At 38.9% G+C, this 22,150-nt stretch overlaps 1 protein-coding gene and 1 long non-coding RNA gene across 4 annotated transcripts in view; both read left to right on the top strand.

The window, feature by feature from the left end:
• Positions 1 to 15,355, top strand: part of LOC122059772 (trafficking protein particle complex subunit 13) — a 23,332-nt gene extending 7,977 nt beyond the window's left edge. The window contains exons 3-12 of one of the 2 annotated variants that reach the window (XM_042622807.1): positions 738 to 868; positions 988 to 1,090; positions 6,656 to 6,670; positions 10,855 to 11,000; positions 11,464 to 11,650; positions 12,802 to 12,876; positions 13,995 to 14,111; positions 14,346 to 14,390; positions 14,685 to 14,783; positions 14,981 to 15,355. In XM_042622807.1, the coding sequence (XP_042478741.1) occupies positions 738 to 868; positions 988 to 1,090; positions 6,656 to 6,670; positions 10,855 to 11,000; positions 11,464 to 11,650; positions 12,802 to 12,876; positions 13,995 to 14,111; positions 14,346 to 14,390; positions 14,685 to 14,783; positions 14,981 to 15,037 (975 nt within the window). In that variant the 3' untranslated portion in view covers positions 15,038 to 15,355. Of the gene's footprint in view, positions 1 to 737; positions 869 to 987; positions 1,091 to 6,655; positions 6,671 to 10,854; positions 11,001 to 11,463; positions 11,651 to 12,801; positions 12,877 to 13,994; positions 14,112 to 14,345; positions 14,391 to 14,684; positions 14,784 to 14,933 lie in introns of both variants that reach the window. The other variant, XM_042622808.1, reaches the window with a different exon arrangement.
• A 385-nt stretch (positions 15,356 to 15,740) lies between these two features.
• On the top strand, positions 15,741 to 17,049 carry LOC122059773. Of its 2 annotated transcripts, none has more exons than XR_006134127.1 (2): positions 15,741 to 16,626; positions 16,828 to 17,049. It is a non-coding gene; the product is annotated as an uncharacterized LOC122059773 (long non-coding RNA). The 2 variants fall into 2 exon arrangements; XR_006134128.1 differs by having other exon boundaries at positions 16,018 to 16,703.
• The last annotated feature ends 5,101 nt before the right edge of the window (positions 17,050 to 22,150 follow it).

Genomic DNA, 22,150 nt, shown 5'->3' with positions numbered 1-22,150 from the left:
GTGGAAGGGGACTTAGGGGGAGCTGTCAATTCAGTGGAAATTTCAATTTTCTACTCACAGAAGGTCAAGGATAAATTATTAGGAGCAGTTAGTTTTATTTGTAGCCTAGCCCCTAGCCTAGTTGGTTCATAGGTATATCATCTTTTTACATGATGTTGAACCAGAAAAAAGGATTAAAAAAACATCAAAGAATGGTCAAGCATGGAGTATCTCACTGAATTTTCCTTCGGCAAACAATCCAGTAACGATTTTGATTTGGAGAATAGAAAGGGTTTCAAGGATCGGGATCAGATTGGCAAGATTTCCTGTTCCAGGCGATACTGACCATTACTGGCCGATACCTGTGGAAACTGGTCAGGGATTGGACTGGGCAGCCAATCTGGACTAGGATATAGGTGGCAGTCAATCCTGTCTCTGATCCCGGCCTTTAAATCCCTGGATCTGGAACAATCAGAAGTGTCCATTCATGCAATGGCTCCTGAAAATGCTATGTTCATTTGCTGGTTGTTTTATTTCACTAGTTTATGCAATACATTTTATTTTGCATTATTTATTTGCCCAGTGGTAAAAGGTGCTCTTCCGATCTCATAAACTAATACACCTTCATTTAAACTAATGTTTAGAGATTGTTCCTATACTATATTAGGTCCTTTTATGTGTCATTTAATTGGTTGCAACATAACTTCTCATTCCCTAAACTATGATCCCAGACATTAAAACTCAGTAACTGAATGCAGGCAGAAATTCAAACAGAGCGGCAGCGGTTACTGCTTTTAGACACTACAAAATCACCTGTTGAATCAATACGTACAGGGGGGAGATATGATTTCATAGTAGAACATGATGTGAAGGAACTTGGGGCACACACGTAAGTCACCTCTGGGTTTCTATGACATTTTCGTTTTCTTTTATTACATTTCTCCACTTTCTCAATCAAATATTGTGTGTTAAAATGTAGATTGTGTTTCTTGTCTACTCAATTTTCAGGCTCGTCTGCACTGCTTTGTACAGTGATGGTGATAGTGAGCGGAAATATCTTCCGCAATTTTTCAAGTTTATTGTTGCAAATCCACTTTCAGTCAAAACGAAGGTAACAACTGTGTGATATCTTACAAATTACAAATTTCAATAATATGGTCCCAAGGACAGCTTGTGTCATAGAACCATAGTGGTGGTCTACATGACCAGGACACTTATGATTTGCCAAGTATTTCATGTTCAGAGGATTAGATTCGCCATCTAATGATCTTTTGATTAGTTTTGTTTTGGAACTGTGCTTATTTTTTGTTTTTTTTCTTCCCCTGTTCAGATTGATGGATGCTGAATGGGGTAATGATTTGTGTCCAATATGATACCAGCCCTCTTTATTTATAACAATGGAGAGAAAGGTTCTAGAGAATTACAAAGACTATTAAACCCCTTAGGGTCCGTTTAGTAACTGACATTTTCCCTAAAACCCATAAAACCCATTATTACAACACTCCCCCTCAAGTTGGTGCATAGATATCAAATATGTCTAACTTGCAGATAATAGGATGAAACATCTTACTACTATGACCTTTAGTAAATACATCAGCCAGTTGTTCATTACTGGGAACAAAAGGCACAGTGATAAGGCCTATATCCAGTTTCTCTTTGATGAAGTGTCGATCGATCTGCACATGCTTAGTTCGATCATGCTGGACAGGGTTGTGAGTAATGCTAATGGCAGATTTCCTGTCACAAAAGAGCTTCATAGGAAGGGTAGCAAAAACAGAAAAATCAGTGAGAATACTATGAAGCCAGAGGAGCTCACAAATGCCATATGCCATAGCACGAAACTCTGCTTCAACACTTAAACGGGCAACCACGGCTTGCTTCTTGCTACGCCGTGTAACAAGGTTACCACCAACAAAGGTGCAATAACCAGTAGTAGACCTGTGGTCATCAGGGGAACCTGCTAATCCGCATCTGTGAAGGCCTCCACCCTAAATTGATCATGAGGAGAAAAAAGGATGCCACGTCCTAGGGCAGATTTCAAGTACCAGAGAATACGCATCACAGCTTTCATGTGAGTCAAGTAGGGATTATGTATGTACTGACTAACCAGGCTGACAACAAATGCTATGTCAGGGAGTGTATGAGAGAGATAGATCTACCGCCCCACTAATCTCTAATATCTCCCCTTATCTACTGGATCACCTTCCTTGCTACTAAGGTGACCATTAGCTTCAATAGGAGTGTCTGGTGGCTTACACCCCAACATACCTGTCTCAGAGAGAAGATCAAGCACATACTTCCGTTGAGACAAGTAAATCCCCTGAGAAGACCTGGCAACTTCAATGCCGAGGAAGTAACTTAGTTATCCTAGGTCTTTGATCTCAAATTCCTCACTCAAGTATCTCTTGAGGTGAGAGATTTCTGCCAGATCATCACCAGTAAGAACAACATCATCTACATAGGCTATTAGGATAGCAATCTTTCCACCATATGATGAACAAAGTGTGGTCGGCATTGCTTTGAGAGTAACCTATAGCAACCATAGCCTTATGGAAACATCCGAACCAAGCACGCTTCAGCTTGCATACCTTCCGTTGGGTTTTGGAGCAAGTGAATCCAGGAGGAATGTCCATATACACTTCCTCAAGTTCCCCATGAAGGAAGGCATTTTTCACATCTAACTGCTGGAGATCCCAATCTAAGTTGGCGGCACAAGCCAAGATAACACGAATTGTGTTCATCTTAGCAACTGGAGAAAAGTCTCCTGGTAATCAATCCCATAAGTCTTTGTGAAGCCTTTGGCTACAAGTCTGACCTTGTACCAATCCATTGTACCATCAACTTTCTATTTTACTGTGAAGACTCATTTGCACCCAACTGTCTTTTTTTGTGAGGGAAGACACACCAGATCCCATATATCATTCTTCTTCAGAGCCTGCATCTCTTCAACAATAGCTGCCTACCATTGTGAGTCTGCACTCGCTTCCTGCCAAGTATGAGGAATGGACACAGAGGAAAGAGAAGACACAAAACTATAGTAGGAGGAGAGAGTGAGTCATAAGAAACAGTTTTAGCAATAGGATGTAAAGTACAAGAGCTAATGCCTTTACGAACAGCAATAGGCAACTCAAGAGACTGGTCAACAGAAGGAGAAGGAGAATTACCAGGGTCCAAGGGGACAAGATCAGGCTAAAGAGGAGACGACTAACATGGTGGGGTAGATGCTGGATGTGTAGTGGTTTGAGTCTGCTCTCTGCGACTGTACACACGTATCTCTGGCCGAGGCGTAGTAGGAGAAGTAGGAGTGATACTCTCCCCCTAAAACGAGATACTAGCAGGGATGGCAATTTCAAGAGATGGCGGAACATCTTCCACAATGGAAGGAGACTCCCTCTGAAGGGATGTTACAGTGTAGTATGATGTAAATTCGTGAAAAACATCCATAGTCACAAACTAAAGTCGAGTAGGAGGATGAAAACACCGATAGCCTTTCTGAGTAGGAGCATACCCCAGAAAAATGCATCGGATACCACGAGGATCAAACTTTCTATGAGGATGATGATCATGAGCATAACAAACACTACCGAATACCTTAGAAGGAATAGGAAAAGCAGTGGAACCTTAGAGAAGATCGAGAGGGGAGCGGAAGGTATGGACCCGAGAAGGCATTCGGTTGATAAGAAAGGTAGTAGTGAGAATTGCATCACTCCAGTACTGGGGAGGAACATGCATCTCAAACATAAGGGAGCATGCTACCTCACAAAGGTGGTGATTCTTCCTCTTAGCAACCCCATTCTGAGCCGGAGTGTCCGCACAACTAGTCTGATGAATCATCCCATGATCAGAAAGGTAAGTTTGGAAGGACCCTTCAAAGTATTCCTGGCCATTTTCGCTTTGAGGGAACTTAATGGTGGCACCAAACTGAATTTGAATTATACAGTGAAATTGTTGAAAGCAATAAAAGGTCTCGCCCTTGGTTTGTATCATATAAACCCAAGTAGTCCGAGAATCACAATCAATAAAAGAGACAAACCACCGATAACCATTGACAAACACATAGCGGGATAGACCCTAGAATGTATCAATGAAAAAGGAGTGGCACTTTTATTTCTAGAAACAGAATAAGTGATTCGAGTTTGTTTGGCCACAACACATGCCTCACAAAAAAATTGACTCGAATTACAATTTTTAAAGGAAGGAAAAACTCTAGCTAAAGTTCCCAAAGGGGGACGTCCCAACTGACGATGCCACTGCAGTAACTCAGAGATGGGAGGTGAAGAAGAGCCTAACTAGAGACCAACGCCAAGTCATCATCAAGCAGATACAGACCATTATGTACCCTATCAGAGCCAATCGTTGCCCTTGTCACCAGATCCTAAAAAATACAATGAGACGGGAAATAGGTGACTTTGCAATTAAGACTACTAATGAACAAAAGGTTAGTGGAAAAAGAAGGAACATGTAATACAGTAGAAAGGGATAAAGAGAGGGTATAACCAACAGACCCCTTCCCCATAATAGTGGAATAAGTCCCATTAGCCAATTTGACCTTACCATTACTAGGACAAGTAGCGTACTGTGAAAAAAGAGACAAGCGGCCTGTCATATGATCAGAAGCCCCAAAGTCTATAATCGAAGGGGTAGAAGGGACAAACATAATGTGGCCACAAAAAGAGATACATGACCCAGAAGGGGTGGAATGAGCAGAGCTTGCAGTGGCAGGTGTAGGAGAGTTTGAACGTGTCAAGAGGCACTGAAGGGCAGTAAGCTCGTTAAATGATAGCGAGGCTACTGAGGAGCTAAGAGCAAAGTCAGAGTCAGGGCTCTCAGTATGGTTGGCCTACCCAGAAGTATCAGCACGACCCTTCCCTCGCCCTTTTCCAGATGTATCAGCAAGACGACCATGAAGCTTCCAGCAGTGCTTCTTGGTGTGATGCTCCTTCCCACAGTAATCGCACTTCACTAGAGTCCTAGTAGATGAGCCACCAGACTGTGGGGCTGTACTAAGGGACTGAGTGCCAGAAACAAGTGCAGATCTCTGAATAGGAGTGGCAGCTTGCTGTGGAAGCATAGTCGTACGTCGACTGTCCTCAATTTGGATCACAACATAGGCTTGATCCAAGGTAGGAAAGGGGTCACGACTCAAAACCTGGGACCGTAACTGATCAAACTCCACATTCAGACCTGCTAGAAAGTCATAGACCCTGATTTTGTCCTTTCGCTTCTGAAACTTGGTGATATCTTCAGCGGTGGAAGGAGTATATACTCCTCATAGAAATCCAACTCAGTCTATAGTGACCGCAACTCATATAGTACTGTGACAGAGTGAGCCCTCTCTGCCTCAGATCACGAACCTTCTGGCGAAATTTAAAGACCTGAGCATCATTCCCTGCCTGAGAATAGATATCCTGGACAGACTTCCAGATCTTCGCAGCAGAGTCAAGGAGGAGATAGCCATGCGAAAGTTGTGGCAACATGGAGTTGACAAGGAAGGCCATAACCAAAGAGTTGGCATACTCCCACTTGTCAATCTCAATACCGGTGGTCGGATGCTTCGTGGTTCCAGTGAGGTACCCTAATAGCCACGGGACTTGATGGAGATGCAGACCGAGTGTGACCACATAAGGTAGTTGTGCCATCAAGCGTGATAGCATAAGGAGGAAAGGTAGGAAGAGTTGTGGTGTCTCCGCCAGTAAAAGCAGATGAGATGGTAGATATAGTTGCTACTCAATGGGATTGTGCAAATAGAAGAGACACTAGCCGAAGAAAGAGAAAGCACTAAAATAACCAAAAAAAGCTAGAAAACCCAAAAATCGATAAAGGGTAAAGCCCTGAGAAAACGATTTTGGGGATAGCTCTAGAACAGAGACCTCAAACGAAAAAGTGGTCGGTACATACCACCACAAGGATAAGAGGCACCAATCACAACAAATATCAAGACGATTGGAGCATCGAGTGGGGAAAAAGCATCCTGACAATGAAAAAACGTTCTCAGGGAGAAAACCTTGAAAAAGTGATGAAAAAAAAGTTCTTGGTCTCTCGAATCATTGTAGAAGAGAGCTGAGAGCCTAGGGGAAGGATGGGTGGAGGCTAGAAACCCTCTTGGTGGTTTAAGAAGCTCCCACCACGAAAGAGAAGCAGATGAAGTGAGATAGAGGGAGGCACAGATGAAGGAGGCACTGGGAGAGAGAGAGAGAGAAATGAGAAAGAGGCAAAGAGATGGAGAAGAGGGAGAGCTCTTAGGGTTTCGGATCCTAAGGCTCTGATCCCATGTTGAATGGGGTAATGACTTGTGTCTAATATGACACTAGCCCTCTTTATTTATAACAATGGAGAGAAGGTTCTAGAGAATTATAAAGACCATTAACCCCTTGTGGTCCGTTTGGTAACTGACACTTTCCCTAAAACCCATAAAACTCATTATTACAACAATGGATGAATTCAGTAAAGATGTACTATTGTGACCACAAGCTTAGGTGATTTTTGCTTAGGCTTTTTTTTATAGGACCTATCCTTTGAATGGTCCTGATCTTTACATTATAGAGGATGTTTATGTAAAGTAACATGGCCAACCAATTACTGCTGCCTGGGATTGTCCTGTAATTCTTATTTATGGTACTTAATTAGCATTCTTGTTCGAGCTCTCCTACTTACTAATTTGTGATTCTTTGTGCAGGTTCGCTCTGTCAAGGTGGGTTTGTTGGTTTGGTGATTGTAAGTTCCCATGGATTATTTTAGTTATATTTTTCTGTTTGGCTGGATTTTTTAGGGAATTTACTAAAGATATTATACATAGCCAATATTGGTAGTTCCCACATTCCTTTTATTGCATGCAAATTGGTGCAGATGAAACCACCAAACAGATTATTACTGTGGGCTTTTAGTGACCTCTTTTATGTTTGCATCTACTCTAAAAAATGCATCTCTATAAGTATGCTTTTGTGACTTTCTATATGTGCTTGTGAGAGAGTTTCCACATGCAGCTACTAGGATGAATGACAGTAAGCGATCTAATGTTGTGAGAAAGATATTCAGTTTCATGAATTCATGAATGAAGGGTGGAGTTTAGACCAAATGAATGAACTACCACCAGGCTGCAGCTTTGCTGTTTGGGTTTCTATGGTGTATCTTGATCTTATTTTAATGTTAGAAAATTTTCGCTTGATTGCAAATGTGAGAGATTTTCACCTTGTGTCTACTGATAATTTGAGATATATCTCTGACCTGTTTAAATGAGTGGTAGTGATGTAGACACGCATGCTGGCCCACAATTTTGCACCTATGCTGGTCCATCCTTGCAGCCATTGAACCAGCATAGTGATCCCCTGATTAGATCATATTTGGTTCCCTAATTGGTCTTCTAGAAGAGCCCCTCAAGCAGCTATGGAATTAGCTGTCCAGAAGCTTCTTTTGTTGCCTGCAATTTCTCCAATATACTTTTTTTTTGTGTTTGTGTTTGACTACTCAAACCTTAGTTGAACAAGTCAAGTAGTCTTCTAGAAGGTCCCTTTTATTTGTCCTTTTTGTTTTCTTAGTTCACAAGGTAGTGGTTAGTTTCCTTTTTCATGTTAGTTTCCTAATTGGTTAGTTTCCAAATTGTATGGCTGTGCCTAAGTCTATATAAGAAAAACCAATGTACTATGAAAATTAATGAAGAACTATTGAATTGCAGCCAAAGCTTGCTCCAACTTCCTGAGAGAGGATGATCAACAGCTGAGATAATTGTGGGTGAGAGGCCCAAACTGAGGTAGCATATCTCACCCACATCTATCACAAGTCCATACATCTCTTCTTCTTCTTCTTATTTTCTCCTCGTTATTTTCTTGTTGTGAGAGAGTGAATTGAGGGTGTTTTGATCATACTTGAAGACCATAAGACAGGTTGAAGATCAGATTGAAGCTCAGCCCCGAAATCCCAAAGTCGATTTGACTCTGTCAAGGTTTTGGAGCCATATCGATTTTGGCTATAACTCCCCAACCAGAAGGCTTCTTTTCAAACCATTTTAGGGTTTTGTTGGGGCCCCCATTATGTAGTACTATATTTGAAAGAATCAAAATAGTAGCCAATTGAAAAGGATCTATACTCAAAGGATGATCCAAATGCAAATAATGAACACTAGGAGTGAAATAAGAAAGCAACTATGAAGGAAAAACAAAACAATAACTGTGAGGGGCAAAACAGTAATTTCCAGCCCAAAATTAGGGTTTAGGAATTTGGGTAATAAACACAAACGATCTCTGTTTCCAGAATTAAGTTGAATCAACATATGGAAGCAAAACAATAACTTTTTCCAGATCTTGAGAAGGGAATGGCAGAATTGGTATTTTGCAAATATCTAAAGATCAAGCCATTAGAAAGGGCCCAGATTTGAATCAATCTTCAAATTTGGGTTCTTGAATGCCTGGTCAAAATGTGAGATTGATCGGATGGCTGAATTGCTTACCGAAAAAACGTGTGACATCCAACTTTCTAGAAGACTTGAAGAAATTCAAGGAAAACTTGAAGAACAATACTTATTGTTGGATGAAGAAGATGATGAAAGAATAAATAAGAAAAGAAGAAGGATTGCGATGGGATAGATGTGGGTGGGATGGTGTGATAGCTATCTCAGCATGGGTCTCTCACCCATATCTATCTCAACTGTTAAAGAATTCCTTCTCAGAATTTTGGGAGCATAAAGCTGTAATTTCATTATAAATTCGTGTACCATGTTGTAAGCCCTTACAAATTTATATGGAAGACTCAAAACAGACTCAAACACTAAAAAGGAAATGCCTAACCCAATCCTTAATTAACTGGGAAACCTAAACTGATTAGGAAACTGAAATAACAAATAAAGTAGACTTAAAACAGGACTCTAACTAAACTAATGGATTAAATATCGTTTTCCTACTTTGTACCTATATTTTAGGCCAATTAAAGTGGTCCATTACAAAGAAAACCCGTGGGATCAAAGGCCCAACACATACATAACCCAACCCAAGGCTTATTTTCAATAAAATAAGCCCATTAACTGACTTATCTGCTCACCCCAAGGGTCAGCCAGGGTCTGAGCTGTTGCTGCACTCTTGCAGCCCTGTTAGAGGATCTATTTGGTGGATATTCAGGTCTATTCTAGACCCTATTCTGATCAGGTGTGAAGCTTCTAAGCCCCCCTATTCTCTAAGTTATATTTCAGCCCTATCTTAGTCATTGCTTTGCTCTGTTTTCTCTGTTCTGTGATCAGATCTGTATTTGGTTGTGGCTTGTGAGTGTTATTTCTATTGGGGTTGCTTGCCTAGGGTGAACATACCTTACATCAGGTGGCTTATTAGGTTTGCTGAGCCGCCTGAAGTAAAATGGCCTCTATAAGCGATACACTTACATTAACGGGAGAATGACAAAAGAAGCATGTGAAACTGATGCGGATCAGCAGCAAGAAAGGTACTTTAAAAAGTGCCAACAAAGGACACTGTTTCTTTTGTTTTGGTTGCTTCTTATTGGCTGGAAACTGTCCTAAGACCAATATGATTCAACCTTCGTTGCTTTTATAAAAGAATTGTAAGGATTAGGCAATTTCATGAATAGAACTTGGCTTTGCTACTTTCATTCTGTGAGATTCAGATGGCTGTGAGATGCAGTGCTTGTGGTGAAATACCTTTAACGGCCGGTGGGACTCCAGTTGAGGCTAGGTTGGATGCTTAGTCATATCTGCTTCTTCTTCATTCTTTCTCCTCCATTAATATTCAAGTTTTACAGTCTTATTCTGTTAGTCTTTCAATTTATTAAAACTCTTCAGTTCTTGATTGTTGCACCTGTGATTTCAATTATGGTTTAAGATCTATCAACTGCAGGTTAGTCTCTATCGTCTTACAGTTTAAATTTTAAATCTGAGATTGTTTGATTAGAGTGCCATTGAAATGGAACTCTTCTATTGTTAGTTTCATTAGCTAATAATCCGCTGTTGTTTTCTGTGGGATTCATCAATCCAATACTAAGTATTCCTCAGCCTGTTATCGGGAAGAATTCTGGAACTTTTTGAACTTAGGTATTTTCTGGTTCCATAAGTGGCGGCACCCCTGTTTGGGTGCTTTCCTGCTGCAACTAGAAGTCCTCAGCTGGGGACATCCAACCCTTGGATTGGGCTGATTCTTGGAGGGTTTGTTCCTCATACTACAGGGAACATAAAGTCCATGTTTAGTAATTATATAACCACTGGACTGAAAATTACTGAAGTTCCTAAATTTCTGGTGTTTTAACTTGGTATTTCTGAAACATAAACTGTTCAGCCTAATCTAACCATCAGATTTATATCTTGCTTTGGGGATTGATTCCACCCTATTAGACCTTCCTTCAACTGGGATTTGAGGGTGATCAGACCCTTGGATTACTTTCTATAATTCTGGTTTTTTGGGTAGCTATTGAGTTGTAGCATAAACCAGTTGGCAGGGTTGTCAACCTCATCAGAGACAGCCTAGGGTTGATTTACAGGGGCAACACTGTCTAAAACTTGGGATTTCTTGACTTTGATAATCTGAAATGACTGCTCATATAGGTCAAAAAAAGACATTTATTATCATTTTTCTTTTAATAAATGAGGTAAAAAAAAAAAAAAGATTACAGATCCTATCAATTTTTAGTCTTAGAAATCCAGCTGGGCACATGACAGTTTGAGTTGGCTCTTACTGCTGCCCTGTTATGTGCAAGTTTAGTTTAAGAGTTGGAAAGTCTTCAAGTGTTTATGGCACTTATAAAATTTCTGTATTTGACTTGGATAAGTTACTTTTTATTGTCATTGCCTAATGCTTAACATTTGTGTATGGTTTAGTGTCTATCTCCTAAGATTCTTTATATGGGCATCTTCATTGTAATTGCTGGATCTCTTTTCCCTCTCAGGAAAGTACTTTTTTGGAGGCTTGCATTGAAAATCATACAAAGTCAAACCTTTTTATGGACCAAGTTGAGTTTGAACCGGCTCAGCAATGGAGTGCCACGATATTGAAAGCTGATGAGCATAGTTCAGAGATTAACTGTCAAACTAGGTGGTACACATGATCTGTTATTTAATTTTATATTACAAGAAAAGTGCAGAAACTTGGCTTTAATCTGTTTTCCGTGATGGTGCTTTCATTTAGATACATTGCTAATTGAAACCCCTCTTTTCATCCTCTGTCAATACAAATATAAACCAGTAACTACAAGGAACACAAGAAAGAGAGAAGAATAAAGGATGATCGATTAAAGCCCTAGCACATAAATACCTTGCAGAGTGTGGTACTCAACATACCATAGTAACTTTAACATAGACAACCCTTAATAACATACTGTTGAAGTTCCAAATATAGAATCAAAAAAGCTAGGCCAGAAGTTGCTACATTGAGGAGAGGGTAACTATCCCCGTATGAATGTAAGCATATGCCATCAGGGAGGTGTTGTGTACGTGTAATTTTATTTTTCTATCTTCTATTATCCCCATGTTTATCTTCTTCTCATGCTGCATGACAGAGGGATATTTAAGCCACCAATTCTTATTAGAGCTGGAGGAGGAATTCATAATTTTCTCTATCAGTTAAGGTTGTCCTCTGCACAAGTGAAGGTTGATGGAAGTAATATCCTTGGTAAATTTCAAATAACATGGCGCACGAACCTGGGTGAACCTGGTCGCCTGCAGACACAACAGATTCTTGGCAGCGTGAGTTTCATTTCTCTGGCAATGTCGCTTTCTTTTTCTTTCGAAGTTTGATGTATTTGACATGGCTTTGAGGAAAAGCTCTTTGTCTTCTCAAATATTCCCTTCTGCTATTGCACCCATTATAAATCGATTCAGTCCAGGTAGTAGTTTAAAACCTCAGTGGGTGCAGACAAATTACTGAACCTGCACTGAGCACTTTTCCAGTATAAAAACAATTTAATCTGAAATAGTGGTACTAATTTCCAAGGTAGGTGAAGGTACCCTTCGCTTTTCTCATACCTTTTGGGTTCCTGATTAATAGCATGTGTATCCTAACTTGGTACAACACTGATGTGATACTTACGGGCAAAATAATCGAATATAGTGGTATTGGTCTAGTATCATGAAACATTCTGTACATATATGCATTGAAGTAGGAAAAAAAGAGCAGGAAGAACAAGATGATACAATATGGATAAAGCCCTTATATTATTTAGGGAAACTGAGAATCAGAAAACAAGACTGCCATTAGAAAGAGAACCAAACATGTCAAATGCAGATCTTAACAGATGAGAGCATAAGATATCCAAACTCAGTGCGAATTTCCAAACCTCAAATGAAGAAATTTTCCCCTAAAAATAAAGAAGTAATATATGTTCATGGCTGTCAAGTCTTTTACCGGCCATGGATGTATATAAATACGTCCAGAAGCGAGCGCACGAAATTACCGCCCCACCCCCAGTGAAATAAAAAAATGCCATTCATGTTGATACCTCTGCAAGCACTCTCATTGGCCCCCGCACTGGTTCGGGGAGCATGCTACTAGGCAGCGATCTCTTGCTAGGGGTGGGGAGACATCTCTACAGAATGTTTACTTGCTCCTATTGCTGTTTGCATGTTGCCTCATTGTTCTTCATTGTTGGACTATATCTACTCTTGCCTTCCCCATTTTTAATTTATTTATTTTTTGTACCCATAATTTTTTTTTCTTTCTTTCGGTTTTAAATATGTTTGTGCTGTTTAAACTCACAGCTGGAACTCTACCTCTACACGATTTGTTTTTCTTGTCTGATATGCATTTATCATTATGAGGGTATATTTTCTATGACGAGTTCTATCCCGGTGCTTCATAATCTCAACCTCTAATATGATCAAGTTTGTTTACTTTGCAGCCCATTGCACATCAAGAAATTGAATTGCAGCTTCTGGATGTTCCATCCTTGACTGTCTTGGAGAGATCCTTTATGGTGATTATCTTACTGCACCTTGAAGTATATATTTACAACTCAACTTACAAAAGTTTTCGAGAAAAGTCTATAATCAAACATATGTCATCATTTCCAGTTGTGCCTTTTGCCAAAGGGATCAGAATGTGCCTCTCATGTAATTTAAAAGAGAATGCTTTTCTAATGATGGTTGAGTTTCCACATTAAGCTGCTCGCTTTCCATAAACTTGACTATGTTCTCATGGGGTAAAAAAGAGAAAAGGAAGAAAGAGAGAGAGAGAGAGAGAGAGAGAGAGAGAGAGCATGTATATGGTAAAAATAAGTTGACTGAATATGAATTTTGCCGAAGCTGAAAATCTCTGAGTACAGCTCAAGTTGATGTCAATATTTATTTCTGATCAAGAATCTGTAATTTGAAACTAAAATGATGGACCAAATTTAGCTCAAGTTCTATAAGTAGGTTACGAGGGACAGTTATGTGAGGCATGCAACCTACATAATATTAAAGGGCCTTGAAACTAATATGGGGATGGATGCTAAATAGTTTGCATCTGAATTCTGGTTTTCATTGATGTGGGCAGGAAGTGTGTTGGTGGTTTAAACTTTTAAGTCATTGGATCCATCTTGGTATTAGGGTTTAGTCTACGCTGAGTTCTGGTTTTCATTGATGTGGGCAGGAAGTGGGTTGGTGGTTTTGACTTTTAAGACATGGAATCCATCTTGGTATTATGGTTTAGTCTATTTATGTTTTCTAAGTTTAGTTGTGTTTATAGTTGTTTGGTTACAAATGTATGCTATTGGCTTGACTTTTCAAACATAGATTTAAAGACTGGGTCAGAGATTGAATCGTCCCCCACCAATCCTGAACTGGATTGGCCGGTCTCTGACTGATTTCCACAGATATCAGCTGGTATCATCGGTATCAGCTGAAATGGCAACTGCTAATCCAATCCGGTTGGTCCTATCCCAATCCTTGAAACCTTGTTTTCAACTCCTTGTTCAAGTAGGACATTATTTGATTTCTACACTGAATCCTATAAAACAAATGTACCTCTTTTCACTTCAATTGCAAAACTTGAGGGTTATTTTTGTAGAAATAACCCGATGACTTGAAAGCTGAGTCAAATTTTTTTTGGCAGGTATATTTGAAGCTAAAAAACCAGACGGATAGCAAAAGGGGGCCCTTTGAAGTTTGGTTATCACATGGTGATCCACATGAAGAGAAAGCTGTTATTGTTAATGGTGTCCAGAAATTGGTAAGGCATTTATATGGAAGTGACTCTTGGGTCTATTTTTTTTGTAAAATCCTATTTTATTTGTGTTATTTTTTTCCCCTTCCAAATGCATTACCATTTTTGTTTTACATATAGGATCACATAATTAACCAGATGAATTCATGGACTGGAGGCAGTATTTAGAACTTTGGACTGCATTGACTTTCAGTATTTAGAATTCAAGACAATGATACCAAGGTCTGGATCCTGTTGCAGGTTTTGCCACAGGTAGAGGCATTCAGCTCCACAGACTTTGAACTGGTGAGAAGAATACATTGATATTCAACTGTTCAGCTTCAGCCAGTGGTTGGGACTTGAACATTTGAGCTGTTTTTTCCATGCTTGAACCTTTTAGCCTTGTATTATTATTTTTCAATTCATCAATAAAGTGTTATTCTTCCCAGAACCACACCACAAAAAAACCACCCCCCCCCCCCCCAAAAAAAAAAAAAAGAAAAGAAAAAAACCCCACATTTTGGCAGTTGAGTCCTACTTATTTCTGTACATTTTGGTGTCTTCTCTTAATGAACTTTTCCATTCCCTCTGCTTCTGCAGAACCTGATTGCTACTGGACTTGGGGTTCAGAAAATCACAGGAATCACAGTGTTTGACATGAAGGAGAAGAAAACTTATGACCCCTTGCTAGATTTAGAGGTTAGTTAAACTATAATCGAGTGGAAATATCTACTGAGATGCTAGAATTTCAGCCTGGTTATCTTGCCGCTTGAACTAAATCTGCAAACTGACCATTGATGTTTACTGTATTTACTTGTTTGTTGCAATGTGCGCTTTTTTTTTTGGCAGATATTTGTGGACGGATATTGATTTATTGGTTGGGTCTGCTTCCTCAGCTTTGGAGTACTAGTCTGCAGAGGCTGATGTTCACATCAAACAATTATCTGGGTTGATGAAAAGGGAGGTTTCTCTCTGAAAACTGGAGACGATTCGCCCCAGGCCATACATTAGTCTCTTTGCAAGCATTGATCTTGAACTCCATCAAAACGTTGCAGCAGCTGAATTTGTTGTAATTATGTACTTGTTTTTTTATTTTTTCCTTTTTTTTCCCCCTTTCAACAGTTTTTTTTTTTTTCATAGTTGGAATGTCAATCGGTAAATCTGCTACAGTACTTGTTCTGTATATAGTTCTGATTATTACTTTCTACCCTTGATTAATGATTTTTATTGCTAAAGCCATTCTGAATGCAACATGAAATTATTTGGAATCATCTCGTCAGGTTGTCTTTTGGTATAGCTATTGAGGGAATGAGGGGGATACCATCTTTTTTATTTTTTTGTAGAAAGGGGAATACCATCTACGGTAGTTAATAATGCTACTACAGAAATATGGGTGTATTTACAACCCAAGCCCTGAAATGCATTAAAGGAATAACACAACTCGTTAGCTCAAACACCCCCACCCAACTCCCAAAAATTAAAAAATAAAAATAAATAAAAAATCAAATGCTCTAGTCTTACGTTTTCATGCGTACCAATCAGCTTGCGTTGATGACGTTCAAATGGATGCTTAGAAATTATCACTCAACCATCAACTGCGATGCCCCCACTGCATCTTAACCCCTCCTTTCGATCCTGTACAAAAACTCAGCAGCAAAGTCTTTGTCAGCCACGCATTAGAGGTTAGTGAATGAAGTGTTGAAGACGAGAAGAAGAACGTAGTGAGGGCAACAAAGAAGGTGCCGGCCTTGCCAACTTAGACAACAAAGACGAAGCTACCATTAAGTTCCTTGATGACCTAATCTACGGGATTAGGTACCCTTTCTTGTAGGGTACGGTAGGCTTTGTTGACGAGCATGACCTCATTGGTGTTCTTTAGAGGATAGGATTGATCTTCTCTCAATGCGAACTTTATCGTAACAGGTTACCTTTTGAACCGCAAGTTGTAATGTGCGTCAGCTGAAGCAGAACAAATGGTCTTTATTGGGTTATTTTATTTAATGGTTTGAATACGTCTTTATGTTAGTACTTGGGTTAGTTATGTTAGTAGTGGAGTGGCTGCAAGGAGTAAAAGCCCTAGGAGAAATCTAAGAAGAAAAGAAGATGGAGAGCCTGTCTCTATATTTTGACAAGAAGGACTGACGTTCTGGAAAAGGGAAGACCCTTCTAATCTGCGGTTCCTTTTATTCTCTTTGCGTTGTTCTGAAGAAAAGTTTCTCATATTTTATTTTGCAGCTGGACCCTGCGCATTGGCTTCATTCCCACACCGACTCATTTCTGAAATCGACCTAGAAATCACTGAGTAAAGAAGGCATTCTCTTTGGTTCTGTTCTCTTCTCCCTCATGCTATGCTGCTTCAGTATCTTCCCCTTCTCTATTTCACTCATCTCTCACTCTCCACATGACAGTTTTGGTTCTTATTGACCTTTTAGAAATGCCATTTTTACTCAGTTCCATAAATTCTGTTTTAATCATGCATAATTCATTGGGGAGCTTGCCATAGATTCTTTGGCTGCTATTGGCTTTATGGATCCTAGACTGGGTATACCATTGTTGCTAGCCATTCTTTTTTATAATAAAGTTTTCTGCAATAATAAGAGTAGCTCCCGTGAAATTTCAGTAAGCTGTCTTTGTCCAGTTGTTTGATTTTGTACTTGGTGCAGAATATATATTACAAATCACTTTTCTTTTCCTTTTTTTTTTTCTCCAGTTTTCATCTTACTATGTACCATTTATTTTGCAGATAAAGCTTCTTGAAGTTCTTCCCTCGCTTGCTTCGCATTCGGTGATGATACCACTTATTGTTTAGACTATTTTACCAATGCTTCATAAAGAAGCAAAACCATATGTTCTCCGTCCATTTTGTTTCTGATGGGCAATAGTCCATGTGTAATGAATAAAGTATATTGTTTTTTCTGTAGTAGTCATACTATTCCTTTTTTAAGTTTTTTAACCTTTCTCCTGAGATATGCTGGTTGAATGGTGGCTATATACTCATATGGAAATTAACACCCCCAACCCCCCCAAAAAACAAGAAAGAAAAAAAGAAAAGAAATAATAGTTGGAATAATTCTTAGTGAGTTTTTTATACGTACCATATCTGGTTATTTATATTTGCCCTCTGATAGTAGTGCCCAGCAAGAATGTGAACATGTTATAGATTATGGCATTATAGCCTCCACATAGGCTTGCAAGAGTGGGATCTCCAACTTTAAAATTTAAGTACTCTCAACCTCTAACTTTCTTGATGTCTAAAATTCTACAATTGAATGGGGTGGGTTTATTTGTTGTATGGGATCGAATAAGTTGGGAGTTACTGTTTCCTTATAATTATCTATCACATAATTTTCTAGAAGGTAGAGTTTCAAAAATCATTTGTTTGGCAACTTTAGCAATACTAATTTGACGCAGACTGGGTAATGCATTCTTGGGTCGTGAAACCCTACTTTGGGGATTTCTGTGGTCCCGCAAGAATTCAATATAATCCAAATCAAAGTTGGGTGGAAAAACAGTAGGTATGGTGAACAGTTTGGGCCCCTTTGGGAGAAAAATAAAAAATCAGGACTCATTTGGAAACAATTGTTTTAAATAAAGGAAATTCTGAAACTTCTATTAAGAGAGGATAAAACAGGAACAAATTAAGAGACAAAGGGCTTTTGTGTAAGTAACATCAATTCTGGTATTATTTGTAAATTAGAGGACTTTATGTCTTCTTCATTCTCTCGTTAGAGACTTAAAAGAGTTCAAAGACGGGGATGGTAAATGCAGAAATAGAAGACTCAGTCGGAATTTCTCTCGGAGTCCAAATGCTATGAAACTCTAGGGTATGATTCACAATATCCTACCCTATTGAACACAACCGATGGTAATGTAAGGCTAGGTACAGATACCCAACCCCAATAAGGACCACAAACAACTCCAACACTGATACAGATATTAATATGATAGTAAAGCCCAAACCTGTAACATAGAACCAAATTAAAAGCCAATCAGCTAGGTCATAAAAGGGTTGTAAAACCAGAAAATAAAATAATGAACACTCACTGAGGTTCAGATATATTCAGGCCTCAAACAACCCTCAAAGTTATAATTTGAGTTGATGGCTGGATGATGAGATCTGAACAATCTTGAACTAGATCAAGAAAATAGGAGATATTCAAGAAATCGATAACCTGACCTGAAGGGGCTCTACAATGCTGATCGAATGACCCTGGTGTCCAATATTACTTTAAATTATGTACTCAAGTGGCTGCAGGATCTGGGAGATATGCTGGCCTGCCGCCAGATTGTTATTGGGTCTGTGGATCTCCATTGTGGCAGAAACAGGTGATGAGGGCTTGTATTCAGCCAGCCTTCAAACATGTCTCGGACAGAGTAAATAATGCTCAGAAAATATAGAACAAAGAAAGGAAAGAAAAGCATTGGTGGAAGGGGGAGATTGGGTTGAGCTTCTCACTCTCTCATAGGTCTCTCACCTCAACTGCATCTCACAACATTGTTTGCAAAAAAAAACTCTTTCCTTCTTTCTCAAATCGTGTGAGATTCTCTAGGAGTTGGTTGCAATATATAGGCAAGAATGCTTGCCATAAAAAATGAAGCGAGGAAATAGGAAACAATGAAGTAAAGGAAACCAATTTGCTTGTAAAGACAAACAACTTATTACAAAAGGAAATAACTAAGTCTTCTAGAACTTCTCAATCGAGCTCCTCTCGCTGTCTTTCTGGCCAAGGCTGAATTAATAGAAAGAAATCCTAATCGGTAGCCTTAAGAAAGGTTTGCTGCCCAAGGTACGGAAGCCCAAGTGATCTTGCATATCTTGCTGTCTGTGAAGTGTGAACCACCTTTGAAGCCCCAATTGAAGATTTGGTCTACATCAGATGGTCACCCAAAATAACAAAAGATGAAATCCCATTAAAGGCCTGAAATTGTGTCTGGCAGAAAGCTTCAGGTCAGACCTGATATTCACAGTAAGAGTCACAGCACACACAAGCTTAAGATTGCAGACTTGGCAGCTTGAATTGCTTCTAAGGCTTGAACCATGGTGCAAAATCTCAGTAGAAGACTAGAGATCGATCCTAGTCTTGTGGAGCTATTAGAACACTGAAACAGGAGATGTGGACTGAGTTTAAGAAACTCAAGTAGAGAAGGAACAAGAAGAAAGAAGAAGGGAAGACAAGAAGAAGAAGAAGAAGAAGAGGGAAGAAGGGATCACATTCGAACAACCTGGTCTCACAACGTACAACTAGGAGGCAACCTCACAAACTTCTATTCCATCAAATCTGTTTCAATGAATGAGTTACAAACATATAAATATTAAAGGAAAAAGACAATAACCTAGAACAATTCCAAAACTCGCTAAAGTTTTCCTATGTATCCTCTCCAAAATAAAAGATTATATAATAATGTCCTTAATAAATAAAGCTTCTTAAATATTCTACTGAACCCGACCATAATTGGACCCGGTTCTTCTCAATATGGGCCTCCAAATGGGTTTGCAACAGTCAAAGGCAGTGCTAATTCATCGATTCCGTGTTGAGATATAATGGTAAAAATAAATGCGAATAAATAAAGCTCCTCAAATATTCTACTGAACCAATCAACCATAATTGGACCCGATTTTTCTCAACATGGGCCTCCAAATGGGTTTGTGACTGCCAAAGGCAGTGCTAATTCATCAATTCCCCCAGTGTTGAGATATAACGGTAAAAATAAATGTGCATAAATGGGGAATGGATCCTCCTTATTTGCAACTCGGATAGAATAAAAAATATGAAGCTTTGGTGCAATAGAGAACACCAAAGTGGGGTTTCAGTTTGGCTGTTTTTATGTCACGGGAGCAACCTGATCTTCCCCTTGACAAAATGGACAAAGGAGCAACCACAACAACGATTCAAAGAAGCTCGAGGTAAGGCTGAGAAATCATTGTACTCTAACAACTTATGAGGACCACTTTTACTTAAATGGGCCGGTCACAATGGGGGATCCCAAAGTAGGGAGGATCGATTAAACCCAACCTAAATCGGCCCGGACCGACCAATTGACACCCCTACCTATCGATACCCTCGATACTTCTCTGTTATAGACTACAAAATAATATCCATGATTGCAGAACACTTAATCGAGAGCTCCAAAGGCATTCACTTTTTTTTTTTAGGTGGGAGCAAAAAAAACCTGATTCCTTGCTTCTACTTGCATAAGCGGCTCTTGTACTGTTGATTTCATTATCATTTGAGTATTAAAAACTCTGCAATCATGGATCATAATCAGATTTATGCAAGAAAATATATATATATACTTCCTTCGAATCTTTTGCTCAAATATTGATTTTTAGTGTTGCTTTTTTGCAATAGATCACTAGATTAGTGAGAAAGTAACCTGAATGATTGCATCAAATAAGGATTTTTTTTGGGTATTAGTACATGTAAGGAACTTCATCATTTATGCATAATCAATTGAATGCAGTTGTCTCGTCGTGCTTTGTTCTCCTTTTTATACATGACATATTTTACATATTACTTTTTGGTAAATAGTTTACATATTTATACTGTTTTATGCTTCAAAACTGTATTTTGCATATTTCCTAAGCATTTCTGTATATTTCTGACCATTTCCATATGTAACTTTAGCATATCTTGAGTCTATTTGACACAATACGATACAATACATCTCTTAAATCCCTTCTGATGCCGATACTTTAGACCTAGTCATTTTTCATTTATCATCTCTTCCCCTCCTCTCTTTATCTGCTTAGAATTCAATTTTCCTTACTTTTGTTGTTTGGATCCATGTAGCTGACCTCATTAAATTGGATAAGGCTTAGTTTTTTGTTGTTATAGAAAAAAATAGTCATTATCTTTCATGAAAATGATAAATTTTTAACTCCTCCCTGAAGTTGTTATCTCAAGCATTTTCAAATTATAAATTCTTGATATGGAAGGGGTAATTCCGCAACATCAATTTTTTTTTTCTAATGATGATGGAATCTTTAATTAGTTCTTGTTTGATGTTCAGACAAAGAATAAAACTCAGGAAACAGAGTTACCTTGATTTCTCTCCTCATCAGAAGCAAAGTGAAGTGTTGGATGCACTGCTCTTCCTCAACAATTATAACTGAACAGTCTGAACTAGAGAAAAGACAAATTTTGGCCCAGAGTTGGTTTATTTGTGGTTTTTTTTTGTATTTTATGATGCCGTACCCTACATGATAGTACTTGGAAGAATCTTTCTATTGGGTTCCCTCTCTTCTCACATATTCTTTAATCATCTATTATTTCTTTAACTGCACTCTTCTCGTTAATTTTAATTTCAAAAGATTGGTCTTCTGTATGTGTATGTATCAGAATTACAAAATCGACAAGTTAAGTATTTATTGTGTTCACATTCTGATACATCTCTTCGGTAATGACTACTGACTGCTAAATAATATCATTTTCTTGGCTTTCTGTAATCCAAGAAGGTACTACCACACATAAACACGGGAAACCGTTCTAAGGAGTCATCATTCGACGCTTACCATCCTTGGATTGGGGAGTGATCATTCGACGCTGCATGAGATTGGGGGATCAAATTTCTGGCAACCTATGCCCAGATCCATCTATTCAGAAAGAAATGCTTTGAGAGGATTCCATATTGTTCTCATTGGCTCATGGAAATCAAATTAATCCCCTCCTACTTTTACTGGATGAGCTTTCTGACCTCTCTAGGTTCAGGACAATTGAATTGAATCTACAGTTAAGTTTGCTCTGTCATTTGGCTGACCTAACAAAAATCTTCTCAGTTTCTAGGCTAGAGAAACTTTTTGATGATATGGCTGACTATATACGTTCTCCAGTTTCTTCATACCATGCATACAACTCTGATCAGAAAATCTTGTTGTAAATTTCGTTCCAGAAGTGCCTGAACCAGTGTCTTGGTGAAGCATTTGCCAAGTCTCAGGAGTATGTAACAAATATGGAGAAGTGCATAGATTTTTTGTTTGCTGAGCCTGTGTTGCCTTTTGATGCCACCATAAGACTAGAACGTGCAAATTGCATGGATGAGTGGTCAAAGGGGGTTACCTATCTTAG

The sequence above is a fragment of the Macadamia integrifolia genome, chromosome 13 (assembly GCF_013358625.1).
Source record: "Macadamia integrifolia cultivar HAES 741 chromosome 13, SCU_Mint_v3, whole genome shotgun sequence".
NCBI classification, from domain to species: domain Eukaryota; kingdom Viridiplantae; phylum Streptophyta; class Magnoliopsida; order Proteales; family Proteaceae; genus Macadamia; species Macadamia integrifolia.
This window is presented reverse-complemented; position numbering and strand designations above follow the sequence as displayed.